The sequence below is a fragment of the Gymnoscopelus microlampas genome (genome assembly GCF_963454915.1).
Source record: "Gymnoscopelus microlampas genome assembly, chromosome: 19".
Taxonomy (NCBI): Eukaryota; Metazoa; Chordata; class Actinopteri; order Myctophiformes; family Myctophidae; genus Gymnoscopelus; species Gymnoscopelus microlampas.
This window is the reverse complement of record NC_139956.1, coordinates 18,145,686-18,162,150: the sequence shown is the minus strand read 5'-3', so window position 1 is coordinate 18,162,150 and position 16,465 is coordinate 18,145,686. Positions and strand designations below refer to the sequence as shown.

The window sequence follows — 16,465 nt, the reverse complement described above, 5'->3', positions numbered from 1 at the left end:
CATGCATATGACCCCGTTACCCGACCATCACAAACTGACAAAATCTCCCTAAACGTTCTATGTTCTTCATACCAAATTCCTTGCACGTACTTTTGCATAAGCATATCGATCGTTTCGCGATACATCGTCGACAACGCTAAACCTGGCGCCCTGGAGGCCCTGGGCTCCCTAGGCTGGTAGTGGGAGTGTAGCGCCCAGGATCACTTCAGATAATTGGCACCGGGTGAAAAAATGTTACAAAAATTGTGGGATAAAAATTTTAAGTAAAAATAAAAGCCTGGCGCCCAGGAGTTATAATTAACACATTGTGTGCCAAAAACGGTCCGGACCGTTTTTCATAATCCAAACAAGGAGTGCCGAAAACGGTCCGGACCGTTTTTGACCCAATTTTATTTTTATACGTGGGGCGCTCTAAAGAAACTTTGGGATCATCCAAGGAGTTTCTGAGAAGGATAGGCCGGATGTGGATCCATGTCGAAAATCCTTCCGGTCGGCCTTTCCAATGTTAACTCCTTGACATGAAAGCTTAATATCTCCATTTCTTTTTAACGTGGTGGAAGCGAGCCGTTTTCGATCGGCGATCACTCTTGCAATGGAGGATCGCGTTAGAAATATTATTGTTCCAGGCGTTAGTCGGGACCCTCCGCCGCCTCGCACGCACGCTCTGTTTACATGCACTTCCGCGTCGGGGCTTCTACAGCACGAAACGTATCAACGTAAGTGGATGGAAGAAATGCAGACACTGAAAACGTATAATATTTGAATAAACCTCAGGCACCCGATGTGTTAATGTTATAACTAGAAAGTCCTGCTACATCTCACCAGCAAAGTGTTTGGAAACAATTAATCCACCAATCATCTCTGCTGCCAAATGTGTTTGTTTCTATTTAGTGTAGCAGCTTTTCAAGGGCGAGGACTTTCATTGTGATCTAGACAAGTGGAGTGGTAAGAAAGCAGAGAAGAGTAGACACCGCCATTGAGGAGCGTTATCAGTTAACTAATTTAGACCGGGAACGCATCTGTGTGTCATTTTTAGATGTCTTTGGGCTATTCAAAAATAGCTGATCTACAAGCTCATAACGCGGCACCAAGTGCCGCGCTATGAGCTTGTATATCAGCTATTTAAAAAAAAAATCTTGAACATGTGTGCAAATATTTTAATATATATATATATATATATATATATATATATATATATATATATATATATATATATATATTAGGGCTGGGACTCGATTAAAAAAATTAATCTAATTAATTAGAGGCTTTGTAATTAATTAATCTAAATTAATCGCATGTTTAATCGCATATCAATATTTGACCTGAGAAGCAATTTCTTTTCAGTTAAAACAGATTTTGGTATATGAGTGAATCAATGAGTGAATACATAAGTTTAAGCAACAAAAAATTGTTCTGCACACAACCGTGTTTTTATCCACGCTTCCATCAGAGAGTTTTTTAAATCTAAATTTCCCATCCACTGGGCCAAGCAAAGCAGTCTGATCGGCTTCTTGTCCCATTGCGTGCACTGGGGTGTGTTGGCTGTTGGTTGGTGCACTGGTATGATCGGTACACCTGAAACTCGCCCATGAGAAAGGTTCTGTGGTGCATAAACTAAGTGCGATTAAAATGCGATTAATTTTTTTAATCGCGTTAATTTTATGTAATTAATTAATCTAAATTAATCAGTTAAAGTCCCAGCCCTAATATATATATATACATATATATATATATATATATATATATATATATATATATATTTTTTTTTTAAAGCGAATATGTTTAACTCAAATCTTTGCTTCTGGGGGTCCCTGAAACAAAACATTTTGAGATGGGGGTCCATGGCCAAATACATATCATTTTGGGGGTCCTTGACATGAAAAAGTTTGAGAACCACTGATATAGAAACACATGTTTTTCAAAAAACTGTCAGGAGTTACGAATGTTTGCCTTAAAAATATATATATATATATTCAAAGATTTGCACAAATGTTCACGATTTTTGAAAAATAGCAGATCTACAAGCTCATAGCGCGGCACTCGGTGCCGCGCTATGAGCTTGTATATCTGCTATTTTTGAATAGCCAAATAAATCGAAAAATGACACACAGATGCGTTCAAGGTCTGAATGAGTTAAAGGAACTTTTTGTCGTTGTTTGAACAAACAAATTGAAATCCTCTTTTATCCACCTCTCAGATCAGGAGGAATCATTTTAGTATTTATGTTTGTGTTATGTTTACGGGATAAAAAAGGGGGGGGGGAAAGCTAACTCTGTGGCCTGGTAGCCTTGTAATTAGGTGATGTATTCCTGTAAGAGAGATTATCTCATTTTTTCCACAATGGTGATGGTTTTGGCAGGAGAAATTAAAGCCTTTTAGTGGACCGCTGTTATAAAGACACTTCATGAAACTATGAATTAGCCTGGACAACCTCATTCATGCTAGATAAGCTGCTGCCAGGGTGTCCTGAGACTGAACTCTCGCCTGAATGGTGACGCCTCAACAAACTGTGCAAATTAATCCTACTTCAACTTTGTTTAATGGGCCAGCAACAGATGCAATGCAAGAATATTTCAAATTACATTTTGGCCATTTGAAAACAGCCGATCTACAAGCTCACAATGCTGCTATTTTTTACAAAAGATTGTTATTCACCCGTTTCCTAGGCTGTGTGTTTTCCACTTCCTGTCGTTTTGATCCAATGAAATCCAATGAAACTGGTCAGATGACCCAATGATATCCAATGAAATCGACAGGAAGTGGAAAAAACACACAGCCTAGGAAACAGGTGAATACATTTGAAATGGGACATTCTGCATAATGAGTATTTTTACTTTTGGTACTTTAAGTACATTTTGATGCCAATACTTTTGTGCTTTTACTCAAGTACATTTTGAATTCCGGACTTCTACTTGTAACAGAGTATTTCTATATTGCAGTATTGATACTTTTACTTAAGTCAAACTTGCGAGTACTTTTTCCACCACTGCATACAATAACGTGGCAATCAGCTGTCCAATTTGGCGGGTTATTTGAACACACCTCATTCACTGTTCTTCCTCCTGCTGTCAACCCTGGTTGGAACTGTGTGTGCCTGTTTGCTCCCTCCACCACCCCAGCACCACCAGCGGCGCTCTGCTAATAGTTCTGTTCCCCATGGGGATCGTTATTGTATATCTATCCCCTTGCTCTTAACACATTGAGTGCCAGTCGCGTAGATCTAAGCGAACTTATTTAAAGCCGCCAAGTGCCAGTCGCGTAGATCTACGCCAACTGGTGCTTTTTCCTTTTTTTCGAAAAAAAAGTTCATGTTGCACTTTTTTCAATTTTCGACACGGCACATTTCAGTGTAACACCACCGGAAACGGAATTATTTGGGATCCGGTTTTGCCGATCCCGTCGGCCGTTCTAATGACGAAATTGAAACGCCATTTTCTCTTTGTGGTTTTTCTCCTCGCTGATCACTGTTTAACATAAACCGTTCTAACTACAACATGGAGGCACCGTTTGACACGTGGTTTTCACTGGTAGAAGCAGGGATATCTCCGCGATGTTTACAAACAGTGCTGAGCTCAATCTTAGGATTTTAACAAGGTCTATGGCGACGTTAAAAAAACAAAAAAACAACAATAAAACGTTGGCACTGGTGAGTACATTATGAGATTAACCTCTGGCATGGAATGTGTTAATGGTTGATGATGGTGGTCTAAATGTGCTGAGCAGGGAGAAAAATGGAGCCGAGCCTGAACGCCATGATCAAATATTATATTCACCCTTGTATTTACATTCTATTAATAAAATATTGGTTTCAATCTATGCGTGACTTATCTGACTGAACTCATAATGGTCAATCTTTATGACTCTGAGTGATGATGTTTGATTGACTTGTTATTTATATACGTAGGTACTGTACATATCCCTCTGGGTTCCTTGAGAGGGTTCCAAATGGACCCTTACAGGTCTATAATTTTGAGAGTATACAAATGGAACCAAATGGACCCTTGAAGGTCAATTTGGTTCCATTTGTACACTCTCAAGAGTTATGGAGGTCCTTAAAATAAAAAAGTTTGACAACCACTAGTTCCATTCTGTGGTTGGCACATGCTATTGGCCAATCCTCATGACTCTGTGTGATGATGATGCCTGATTGACTTCCAGATGGTATATTGCGCGCAAGATGTACGCCATACGGCTCTATGCACAGCAGCCATTTTGGAGAGAAATTGGGCCTCTTCTTACTTCCTTCACAGGTGTTACCAATGATACTAATGAAGTTCCATTCTGTCTGTTCCATTCTGGTCAAACAGAGTCAGGGTGCTGATATTGTGCATTTTAAAAGGTGTGTAACTCTGAGAGTGTACAAATGGAACCAAATGGACCCGTAAGGGTCCATTTGGTTCCATTTGTACACTCTCAGAGTTATGGGGGTCGTGGAAATCAAAAGTTTGAGAACCACCGTAAAAGCCTTCATTAGTATCAATGGCAAAACCTGTGAAGGAAGTAAGAAGAGGCCCAATTTCTCTCCAAAATGGCTGCTGTGCATAGAGCCTATTCCCAAGGACAAAATGTTTGGCGAGCGATCATTTTGGTTCGCTCGACATCCATGCGTACTGTATGTGCAAAGTTTTACAAAACGCATGACTTTTGAAATGACTTGACAACAGGGCAGGGCAGGCAGCGGCCCCGACAGCGATCGAGGCCTTGAGGCTCGTGAGGCGCGCCCGAGCAAGCTGCCAGGCCGGCGAGTGCCCACGGCGGAGCAGTCGATGGCCTCGCGCATCACAGAGCGCACCGTCCGAGTTTGGCAAGCCACGGTGGACAGAGTAGCTTATCGAGTGAACCAAAAATGAGCTGCAGGCTTGGGTGCAGGGTTTTTTCCTTGGGGGCATGTAGTAGTACATGCACAAGGGCGTTGGGCATGGAATTTACTTTTTGATATATTTGTATGTATTTCTCCTTTTGCACCTCGCTGAAAATATTTTTCTGGTGTGCAGATTTATTTTTTCAATAGAAAACAAAATGGTAAATAAGTGCAAGCGTGAAAGCAAGATAACTAAAGTGCATGTGCAGTCACACCTACACTTTTTGACCGGGGTCCCCCAGGGGTCTATACTTGCGCTGCTCCTTTTTTCCCTCTACACCAAATCACTCACGGACGGACGGACGGACGGATGGACGGAGGTTTGGAGTGACGCCCACTGCACTCTGGTTGGTTGGGGAAATGAAAGGTTGACTCCCACTTCCTATGCCAGGATAAGGATAATTTGTTTTAACAGGTCGTTCATGAAAGTCCTTGCGGTCTTGTTTCCAATGAGAACCTGTGAGCAATTAGGGGTTAAGAGTCTTGCTCAGGGACAAATTTAATTTCATCGACACATATGCTGGCCTGGCCTGGAATCGAACCCAGGGCCTCTGGCTCCCTAGGCGGACTCACTAACCACTCAGCTATGGCCGCCCGTCAACAGGAACGTCAACAGGCTGGTCCAGCCGCTTATTTTAGAGCAAAACGCGATGGGAAATAAAAGCCTGGAGATCGACTCGAGGCTAAACTATACCAAACTATAGCCTACTGAGACCTGCAACTTACAAATGATCTTGTGAACATTTGCCATTAAGTCCATCCCTACAACAATCTGTGTTCACCACCATCATTCACAGTACTCTTCCTCAGGTCTGGTCCTATATAAATGAATCACTGTTGGTCCAGTTAAGACAATAGTGTTTCTCTAATCTGTGGTGATGTATTATGCAGGCTTATCGTCTGAATGTCCTCTGTTTAACCCATTAAGACCGAGAACGCATCTCTGTGTCATTTTTAGATTTCTTTGGCTATTCAAAAATAGCAGATCTACAAGCTCGTAATCTGCTATTTAAAAAAAAAAAACTTGTGAAAATGTGTGCAAATCTTTGAATATATATATGTTTTAAAGCAAACATTTGTAACTCAAATCTTTGCTTCTGGGGGATTCTACAAATGTCTTCTAAATCCTATCAGTTTAAAAAAAAAAACGTATGTTTCTATATCAGTGGTTCTCAAACTATTTCATGTCAAGGACCCCCAAAATTATATGTATTTGGCCGCGGACCCCCGTCTCAAAATTATCGAAGCATGAAGCAAAGATTTGAGTTAGACATTTTCCCTTTAAAAATATATGTATTCAAATATTTGCACAAAATGTTCAAGATTAAAAAAAAAAAATAGCAGATATACAAGCTCATAGCGCGGCACTCGGTGCCGCGCTATGAGCTTGTATATCTGCTATTTTTTTTAATGGCCAAATAAATGACACACAGCATGCGTTCCCGGTCGTAATGCGTTAACACACCACCAACCATACGCGGTGCAACGCACACTTCAAACACACCGGGGCTGCAGTCTGGGGGCTGGTGCCGTGCTATCGCTTTAGCTTTTTTTTTCTCCACGAGCAAAGCAAGGGGATTAATATTGTTCCCTATTCAGCCGGTCTTTACAGAAATCCACGGAGAAAATTGCACTGAATGAGTTCAAAGACGATACGCTTATCTTGTTTGAAAAACCTGTTATTTCAAATAGTCGTTAAGGCGGGAGGGAACTGATTTGAGCGCTGTCTGTGACAGGTTAATGATTATCCTGCGGTATCTGTCATTTTTTTGTTCGCCCTCTTTTTTTTTCCCTCTGCTTCCAGTTTATTTTGTGCAGGCAGACGTCTTGTCTTGACACAGACGTTTACAAAAGACTCGGGGTTTTCACTTCCTAAACGCGGCCGTCTGAGCCATCTTGTTTGTGTGATGCCGGAGCCTTTACCTTGCTCTGGGAGGGTTAGAGAGCAGTTGGTGGAAAAAAGTACTCAAATTCTTTACTTAAAGAATTGGTAAAAGTACCAATACTGCAATATAGAATACTCTGTAAAAGTCAAGTAAACAAGTAAAAGTCCAGAATAAAACATTTACTTGAGTAAAAGTACAGAACTATTGGCATCAAAACGTACTTAAAGTACCAAAAGTAAAAGTACAAAAAATGTTTGAAAATAGCAGATCTACAAGCTCACAACGCGTCGCGATGCGACGCATTGTGAGCTTGTAGATCTGCTATTTTCAAATAGCCTATGTATAAAATAGGGCTAAAGTGGTTAATGTATATTTTGTAATAATAATCCAAATCTAAAAAAACTAACTAACTAAAGTTGTCAAATAATTGTAGTGGAGTAAAAGTACAATATTTGCCTCTGAGATGTAGTGGGGTGGAAGTAAAAGTACTGAAATTTGGAAAACACTCCAACAAAGTAAAAGTACCTCAAAATTGTCCTTAAGTACAGTACTTGAGTAAATGTACTTAAGTTACTTTACACCACTGGAAATAACTGCGCTGTCGGTTTGAAGCCGTATCGGCCAGCCCCCACACTAGGGTTCATGTGGTTATACTCTCTCGCCCCTCCACAGAGGCGCTCTTCACGCGGTGCTGTCGCAGCCAAGTAAATGACAGTTAATCCCATGTCACACACTGTGGGCTCCTACAGGGGAAAACCCGACCATGTTCCAGAATGTTATGTCACTCGTCACAAAAGACCCCGCGTTGTCCCCTCTGGCGCCTAAAGGGGCCGTGCCAAGCTGTGACATGCATGCTTTTTCAAAATGCCATAAAATATATACTGTATACTGTATTTGCGTCCTCCTCTAGGGCTAGTTTAACCCATTAAGACCTGGAACTGTGTTATTTTTCGATTTGAGCTAAAAAGCATTATTTTACAATTTGGCTATTCAAAAATAGCAGATATACAAGCTCATAGCGCGGCACCGAGTGCCGCGCTACGAGCTTGTAGATCTGCTATTTTTGAAAATTCGTGAAAATGTGTGCAAATCTTCTGAATATATATATTTTTAAAGCGAACATTTTTAACTCAAATCTTTGCTTCTGGGGGTCCCAGGAACAAAATATTTTGATGGGGGTCCGCGGCCAAATACATATAATTGTGGGGGTCCTTGACATGAAAAAGATTGAGCACCACTGATATAGAAACATAGGGTTTTCAGAAAACTGTTGAGATTTAGGAGACATGTAGAATCGGCTTCAGGTCTCAATGGGTTAAGGCTGGGGAAACATTACGATTTGATCCACAGATAGCTGTAAATGGATTAAAAAAGATTCATTGATCTTTGCCCCCCCCCTCCTTTCTTTTTGCACTTCTACCCCGGAGTAATTGATTGAGACGTTAGAAATGTTGGATGGTCTTGCCGACGCTGTGTGAACTCTGACGACTCTCAGAGTACTACTCTGTGCAGAGGCTCTGCTGCACTGAGTGCACTCTAACTCAATAAGACCGGGAACGCATCTGTGTCATTTTAAGATTGCTTTGGCTATTAATTTTTTTTTTGCAGATCTACAAGCTCATAGCGACCATTTGTAACTTTAATCTTTGCTTCTGGGGGTCCCTGGAACAAAATATTTTAAACGACCAAATACATATAATTTCGGGGGTCTTTGACATGTAAAACTTTGTGAACCACTATAGCAACATACATTTAAAAAAAAAAAGAAGATTCAGAAGACATTTGTTGAAGTAAAGATTTGAGTTATAAATGTTCGCTTTAGAAATATATATATTCAAAGATTTGCACAAATTTGAATACAAAAAAAATAAATCGCAGATATACAAGCTCATAGCGCGGCACTCGGTGCTGCGCTATGAGCTTGTAGATCTGCTATTTTTGAATAGCCAAAGAAATCTAAAAGTGACACACAGATGCGTTCCCGGTCTTAATGGGTTAAATAACACAAGACTGCCAGTAATAATGACAGACAGCACGACATTTATGGCCGGTTCCCCCGCATAAACGATAGAAAAAAAGTGGCGTGCAATAATCGATATTCGGTTAGGAGTGTTCCGTTGTCACGTTGAAAAGTAGTTTGTAGCCTAAGAAACGCAATCTCGTCAACACTCCTCTTTCGATTTGTTTACAGCATGTAAAAGGATAACTGGGGGGCGACGTCGTCCATCCACTTTGCTGCAGTCTGATGGACTGCATGAAATAAACGCAGAGCATGTACAACACATTTTATTTTCCTCTCGAAATGAACAATTCTCATTTTTTTCTGCACCTCAAAAGGAAAAAAAATACGCCAACAAACTCTTCTTCTCTGGAATAGAAAGAAACTTTCGGATGAACGCACATATGCACGCACAAATACGCGCGCGCGCACACGCACACGCACACACACACACACACACACACACACACACACACACACACACACACACACACCTGCAGAAGTGCACATGCAGGAATGGTATGCTTTATCCATCGATATCCATCGAAGGGGGAAAAAAAAGAATTAGGGAGAGATTCATTCTTTGCTCTTGCAAGGTTAACACATTGCCTGCCAGAGTTTTTTCAGATTTTTAGCTGTTGCCTGCCAGGGTTTTGCCATGTTTTTGGTACCTGTTCGCGTAGCCACAGATTTTTTTCCTCCAGTATGATTGATCCCCAGATGGTTTCTAATCACAGATGAGATTCAGGTGTGGTTTCACAAATGTCAACGAGGTCATTTTGACCTCGTTGACATGTTTGGTTGATGTTTCAATATAGCTCAAAAGCAGTAGTTTTAAACCAAAAAACAAAGTGAATTGTTTGTCCGTTTGAATTTTAACATTGAAGTGAATGGAGCAGCAAATCTTCGAACATTTTTAGCTCCTAATCTGTTCATAATTCGACAAGGGTTGAAATTATAAAAAAATGCAAAAAAAAAAAAAAAATTTTTTTTTTGAAAAAAAAAATTTTTTTTTCCCTTTTTTCCAAAGACGTATATATACGTCATTGGCAGGCAACAGCTGATTTCTAAATGACGTATATATACGTCTTAGGCAGGCAATGTGTTAACGGCAGTGGTGTAAAGTAACTAAGTACATTTACTCAAGTGCTGTACTTACGTAAAATTTTGAGGTACTTTTACTTCACTGGAGTATTTCCAATTGTCTATACTTTTACTTCTACTCCACTACTTCTCAGAGGTAAATATTGTACTTTTACTCCACTACAATTATTTGAAAACTTTAGTTTCTACTTACTTTGCATATATAAATTATTACATTTGAAAACATACATTAACCACTTTAGCCCTTTTGTCAACCCTCAGGCACTCAGGACCCTCTCAGGGGCCCTGATTCAGCCCCTTTTTGACTATGCTAGCTCCTCTTGGTACTCCAACACCTCAGTGTCACTGAAGACTAAGCTTCAAACCTCCCAAAACAAACTGATTCGACTACTTCTCGGACTGGGGCCCATGACCCACCTCTCTCCCACTCACTTTGCCAGCCTAGGCTGGCTCAGGGTGGAAGACAGGGTTATACAACAAAAAATGGCACTGGTCTTCAAAATTGTAAATGCAGATTTGCCCGAAATGCCCCCTATACCCGCATATCTGTATAAGTACCTCGAAAAGGTTAGTGACACCCACAGTCACAAAACTAGAGGGAGCGTAAACAACAATCTGGTAACACCCACCCATAAAACAAACATGGGCAAATTCTCCTTCTATAACACAGCCACCAAGGAATGGAATAGTCTAACCCCATCCCTCAAAAAATGCAGTTCGCTGGGCTCATTCAAAACAGCCCTAAAAACTCATCTTTCTGGAGGCCTAAAGAGGAGCTAGTACCAGTTTCCCTGTAGACAGACGACCCCCCTCCCCTTTTTTTGTACATACTTTTTATTTTATAATGCTTTTTTTTGTATATATTTTTTTATTTTCTCATGCCTTTTTTGTACATAATGGTATATATTTTTTCCTCTGTATTCTTATGTTGATTTTTGAACTGTTTGGTTGCTACTATATACAGTATGTCTATGAAATTAATTCAAGGACCCCAACGGAAACAAGCCCGCAAGGACTTTTTTGGCCGGACCTTTTAGACAAAAGCATTATAAATGTAACTGTGTTGTTTTACATTCTTTTGCCTAATAACAATTTCAATCAATCAATTTCAATGGCCGAGGTGTGACTCATTACTAGTCGTAAACAAAAGGAAAAACCATGCTGAAAGCATGAGGCAGGTGGGCATGGGACGTATGTATGTATACTTACTAAGCTCTTGTAGCCGCTTGAGCCGAAGCTCTCCCTCCGACCCCTCCGCTTCCCCGGAGCTGAAGTGCAAGCGGGACGAACCGCCCAGGGCGAACCAGCCCACCCTCCAGTGGTAGAGGTCGTGACCCTCCTTGTAGTGGAGCCTGCCGATCAGCTCGCTGTCCCGCCGCAGCGTTCCCTCCACTTTACACGGGACGAAGCACTGTGGAGCACGCCACCAAACAAACAAACAAACAAACAAACAAACAAAAAGTGGGGTAAAGTAACTAAGTACATGTGCTCAAGTACTGTACTTATAACCCATTAAGGCCTGAGGTTACGATGCTACAAAATGTCCTCTAAATCCTACAGGTTTTTTGATGTTTCAAGATATTTTTTGGGCTTTTATGCCTTTATTTGGACAGGACAGTAGGCTGACAAGAAATGGGGAGAGAGATGGGGGGTAGACATACAGCAAAGGTCGTCGGAAACGGGAGTCGAACCCGCGACACACTGTCAAGCTGGATTACCAGCATGTGGTATGCGCCTGGACCGCTAGGCCAGCGGACGCCCCTGTTTTTTTGATGTTTTGATGTTTGATGTTGCTATGTCAGTGGTGCTCAAACTTTTTTCATGTCAAGGACCCCAAAATGTATATGTATTTGGCCGCCAACCCCCATCTCAAAATATGTTGTTCCAGGGACCCCCAGAAGCAAAGATTTGAGTAAAAAATGTTCGCTTTAAAAAATATATATTCAAAGATTTGCACACATTTTCTCGATTTTTTAAAAATAGCAGATCTACAAGCTCGTACTCGGTGCCGCGCTATGAGCTTGTAGATCTGCTATTTTTGAATAGCCAAAGTGTAAAATAATGCTTTTTAGCTCAAATCTAAAAATGACACAGATGCGTTCCGGGTCTTAATGAGTTATGTACAATTATGAGGTATTTTTTTACTTCCTTCAGTATTTACAATTTTCAATACCTTTTACTTCTGTTAACACCTATTTTTTTCTGCCAATCAGGCGAGTTTATCAGCTTTAATTTTTATAGTGTTCCAGCTCCAATTGTATCTGCTCGTTTCTTAGTGCCATCACTTCTACTTTCACTTATTCTGTGCAAGTTCTTTCTCCTGATTGGATACAATTGGTATGCCAACCTGAAAAATTGATTTTCTGTTTTCTAAAGAGCAGAAGGGATGGGGAGACTCCTACTGAACAAAAAAGTCTCTAGCAATGAGTACTATCTGGACCAACAATGATAAAAACAAATTGAACATATTGTACTTGTACTCCACTACAATAATGTATGAAAACTTTAGTTACTAGTTATTGTGTAGATTTTGATGACTATTACAAAACCAACACTAATCACTACTGTATATATATATATATATATATATATATATATATATATATATATATATATATATCGCTATTTTCAAAAGATCTTTGTATATATTTTGAACTTAACCCATTGAGACCTGAAGCCAATTCTACATGTCTCCTAAATCTCAACAGTTTTCTGAAAAACCTATGTTTCTATATCAGTGGTGCTCAATCTTTTTAATGTCAAGGACCCCCAAAATTATATGTATTTGGCCACGGACCCCCATCAAAATATGTTGTTCCAGGGACCCCCAGAAGCAAAGATTTGAGTTAAAAATGTTGGCTTTAAAAATATATATATTCAGAAGATTTGCACACATTTTCACGATTTTTCAAAAATAGCAGATCTACAAGCTCGTAGCGCGGCACTCGGTGCCGCGCTATGAGCTTGTAGATCTGCTATTTTTGAATAGCCCAAAGTGTAAAATAATGCTTTTTAGCTCAAATCTAAAAATGACACAGTTCCAGGTCTTAATGGGTTAAAAATGGGACATTCGGCACAATGAGTACGTTTTCTTTTGGTACTTTGAGTATATTTTCATTTGCAGACAAACAAACACAGAACACAGAGTTGGACCACGAGTGCTTTGATCATGAGCCAAAGTGAAACTTTTTGTTGCAGTGCAGTTATGTAAAATAGGGATTCAACTTTCCCCACTTTCCTCTGTACAGTATATAGACGAGTGTTAATTTAACTGAGAGACCAGTAAAGGGACCATTATTATACTCTCAGGGGAAAATTCACCAAAAATGATTGCATGGCTTTTGTGGCCTTTAAATCCGCACAAATGGGACGAAAATAAATGGTAAAATTCTCAAAGCTCCCACAAAAGGGTGATTGATATTCAAAGACTTTATTTCACCCCTAATTGCGCTGCCAAGCAAATAGCGTCTCTGTGCTCAGGTACTATTGGCCAGTGGTGGAAAAAGTACTCACATTTTTTACTTAAGTAAAAGTATCAATAATACTGCAATATAAAAATACTATGTTACAAGTAAAAGTCCGGAATTCAATATGTACTTGAGTAAAAGTACAAAAGTATTGGCATCAAAATGTACTTAAGGTACCAAAAGTAAAAGTACTCATTACGCAGAATGTCTCATTTCAAGTTTTCAAATGTATAACAATCTTTTGATTCTTTTTTTTTGAAAACCTTGGCTGTCCTTGGTTCTGGTGACTGGTATTGTCCTTCTAATGTGTGAGGAGACCATGTTTTTTCAATCCCTTTTTTCATTTATTTTATAAAATGTTTTCATGATTTTTACGGGGCCAGAGCTCTGCTCTGGACACGTATTGTTATTCGCATTATTCTGTCACTTCTTCTTCTTCTTCTTCTGCCACTTTTCGCAGTTCTGGCTGAACCGTGCAGTCGCTTTTTACGAAACTCGGCCATATGGTAGATGGCCATGAAAAACAATCAAGAAATAATTCTCACAATCTTTCGTCCAAAGGTGGCGCTATAGCACTCAATTGAAAATGGCAACTTTGAACAGGTACAACTCATGCTCTGTTTGACCTACAGCCATGCAACTTGGATACACATATGCGTCTCCTCATGCTGAACAACTTTCACACTCTGACTTTTGACCTCTGACCTTTAGATCTCCCACCATTTTGAATTATATGAAAAACAGTCATTGGCTCCTAACTTCTGCATTTTTTCACTTATGGAAAATCCGTTGGAAATTTTTGTAGAAAGTGGTCCAAAGTTCAAGTGTGAAACGTTTCGTGCAGATTGCTCAAAAATCCCAGGAGGAGATAGATTTTAACTATTACAGTTTTATGAAAATTATTCATCTGTGCCTAAAACATACATGCAGACTCACATTTCTTTGAAACTTTGCAGAAATGTAGAGGGTCATTCCAAATATCACTGAAACCAATCTTACTCCAATTGGCCAAAAGGGGGCGCTATAGCAATTTTTTGAAAAGGCAGACTTTAAACAGGCAAAAGTCATGCCTCGTTTGGCCGAAAGTCGTGAAACTTGCTTACACATGTGCCTTGACTCATGAGGAACACACGTATCGATTTGACCATTAAGCTCCGCCCTTAGATTTTCCGCAATTTTGAGCAGTTTGAAAAATACTTGTTTTTGCCAGTTCTGGCTTAACCGTGCATACGCTTTTTACGAAACTCGCCCATATGGTAGATGCTCATGAAAAACTACCAAGAAATAATTCTCACACTCATTCGTCAAAGGGTGGCGCTATAGCACTCAATTGAAAGTGCCAACTTTGAACAGGTACAACTCATGCCCTGTTTGACCTACAACCATGAAACTTCGATACACACATGCGTCTCTTCATGCCCGACAACTTTCGTGGTCTGACTTTTGACCTCTGACCTTTAGATCGCCCACCATTTTGAATTATATGAAAAACAGTCATTGGCTCCTAACTTCTGCATTTTTTCACTTATGGAAAATCCGTTGGAATTTTTTGTAGGCAGTGGTCCAAAGTTCATGTGTAAAATGTTTCGTGCAGATTGCTCAAAAATCCCAGGAGGAGATAGATTTTAACTATTACAGTTTTATGAAAATTATTCATCTGTGCCTAAAACATTCATGCAGACTCACATTTTTTTGAAACTTTGCAGAAATGTACAGGGTCATTCCAAATATCACTGAAACCAATCTCACTCCAATTGGCCAAAGGGGGGCGCTATAGCAATTTTTTGAAAATGCAAATTTTAAACAGGCAAAAGTCATGCCTCGTTTGGCCGAAAGTCGTGAAACTTGCTTACACTTGTGCCTTGACTCATGAGGAACACATCTATCGCTTTGACCAGTAAGCTCCGCCCTTAGATTGTCCGTAATTTTGAGCAGTTTGAAAAACATTTAAACCCAGGATTTTTCAGCTATTTGCGTGAAACTGTATCATCTGTGTGATCTCCTTTTTCACAGTTACTTGTTTGTTGGGCCAATGGCGTCTCCCTTAAATGAATGCCTCACAATCTCAAGGTCGCCAGTTCAAGCCTCACTTGATGCAGACTTAATTTAAGTTGAATTGCAAACAACATGACTGTATCAATGAATACATGTGCAAATGGTAAAGATAACCTGAAATGCTTATTTGAGAGTTCGTTTTTTCAACGTATGACATACTTCATTCTGAAAATAGCTGATATACAATCTCACAACTTTTCATGGTTTGTGAGCTTGTAGATCGGCTACTTTCACTAGTTTTGGTTCTGAGGAGATGTACAATTTCTTCATTGGTAAATGGTTTGTGAACGAGTGATCTTAGTGTTAGTGAAACAGGGGCTTGGTTCATGAAAGAAGGCAAGAGTTTATGATCTTCAACAGACAATATCAGCCTGGACAAAGCTATAGCACTATAGGTAGTGTTGCAGCCTATTAGTCTGAAGGTTGAGAGTTCGAATCCTGTTAATGGCAGTAGGTTGAGATGTCCAATCAAACCATTATGTTTCCATCTCTCTCTCTCATCAATCTATTGTTTCCATGTCAGTCACTCTCTCTCTCTCTTCAATCTATTCCGTTTCCATGTCTCTCTCTCTCTCTATTCACTGGCCCCGTATTATCGCTGCTTGCAGCTATATTTGTATTTTGTATTTTTCCATTTCCCAAATATAAAAAAAAATGTCGGAAAAACATGATTGAAAAAACATGATCTCCTCAAGCATTAGAAGGACAACATCAGTCACCAGAAACAAGTACGGGTGTTTTCAATGAATCTATCATTGGTTAAAATGGAGTTTGAAGTTACAATGGGTTTGTATAGGAAAGGGGCAGGTTTCGTTCAATTTCGACCCCTCTGTCACATGGTACTAATGTTTGTGTCCAGAATCACTGCGCCGCGGCAGCCTACTCACACACAAAATACAGTATATGACACAAAAAATAGTACCATGTGACAGAGGGGTCGAAATTGAACGAAACCTGCTCTATATGGTAGAAATAGGTCAACAATACAAATGACGCTAGTTTTTTAAATGTATTTATTTTTACTGAGCGGCCCCCACCAAATCTACTAATCTACCGGAACTACATTCATATTTATCAGAAACGGACCATAACT

The 16,465-nt window shown here is 39.9% G+C and overlaps 1 protein-coding gene across 1 annotated transcript in view; it reads right to left on the bottom strand.

The window, feature by feature from the left end:
* Nucleotides 1-16,465, bottom strand: part of arap2 (ArfGAP with RhoGAP domain, ankyrin repeat and PH domain 2) — a 226,047-nt gene that overhangs the window by 55,462 nt on the left and 154,120 nt on the right. The window contains exon 18 of the mRNA XM_084043154.1: nucleotides 11,060-11,261. Coding sequence (XP_083899280.1) covers nucleotides 11,060-11,261 — 202 coding nt within the window. The remainder of the gene's footprint in view (nucleotides 1-11,059; nucleotides 11,262-16,465) is intronic.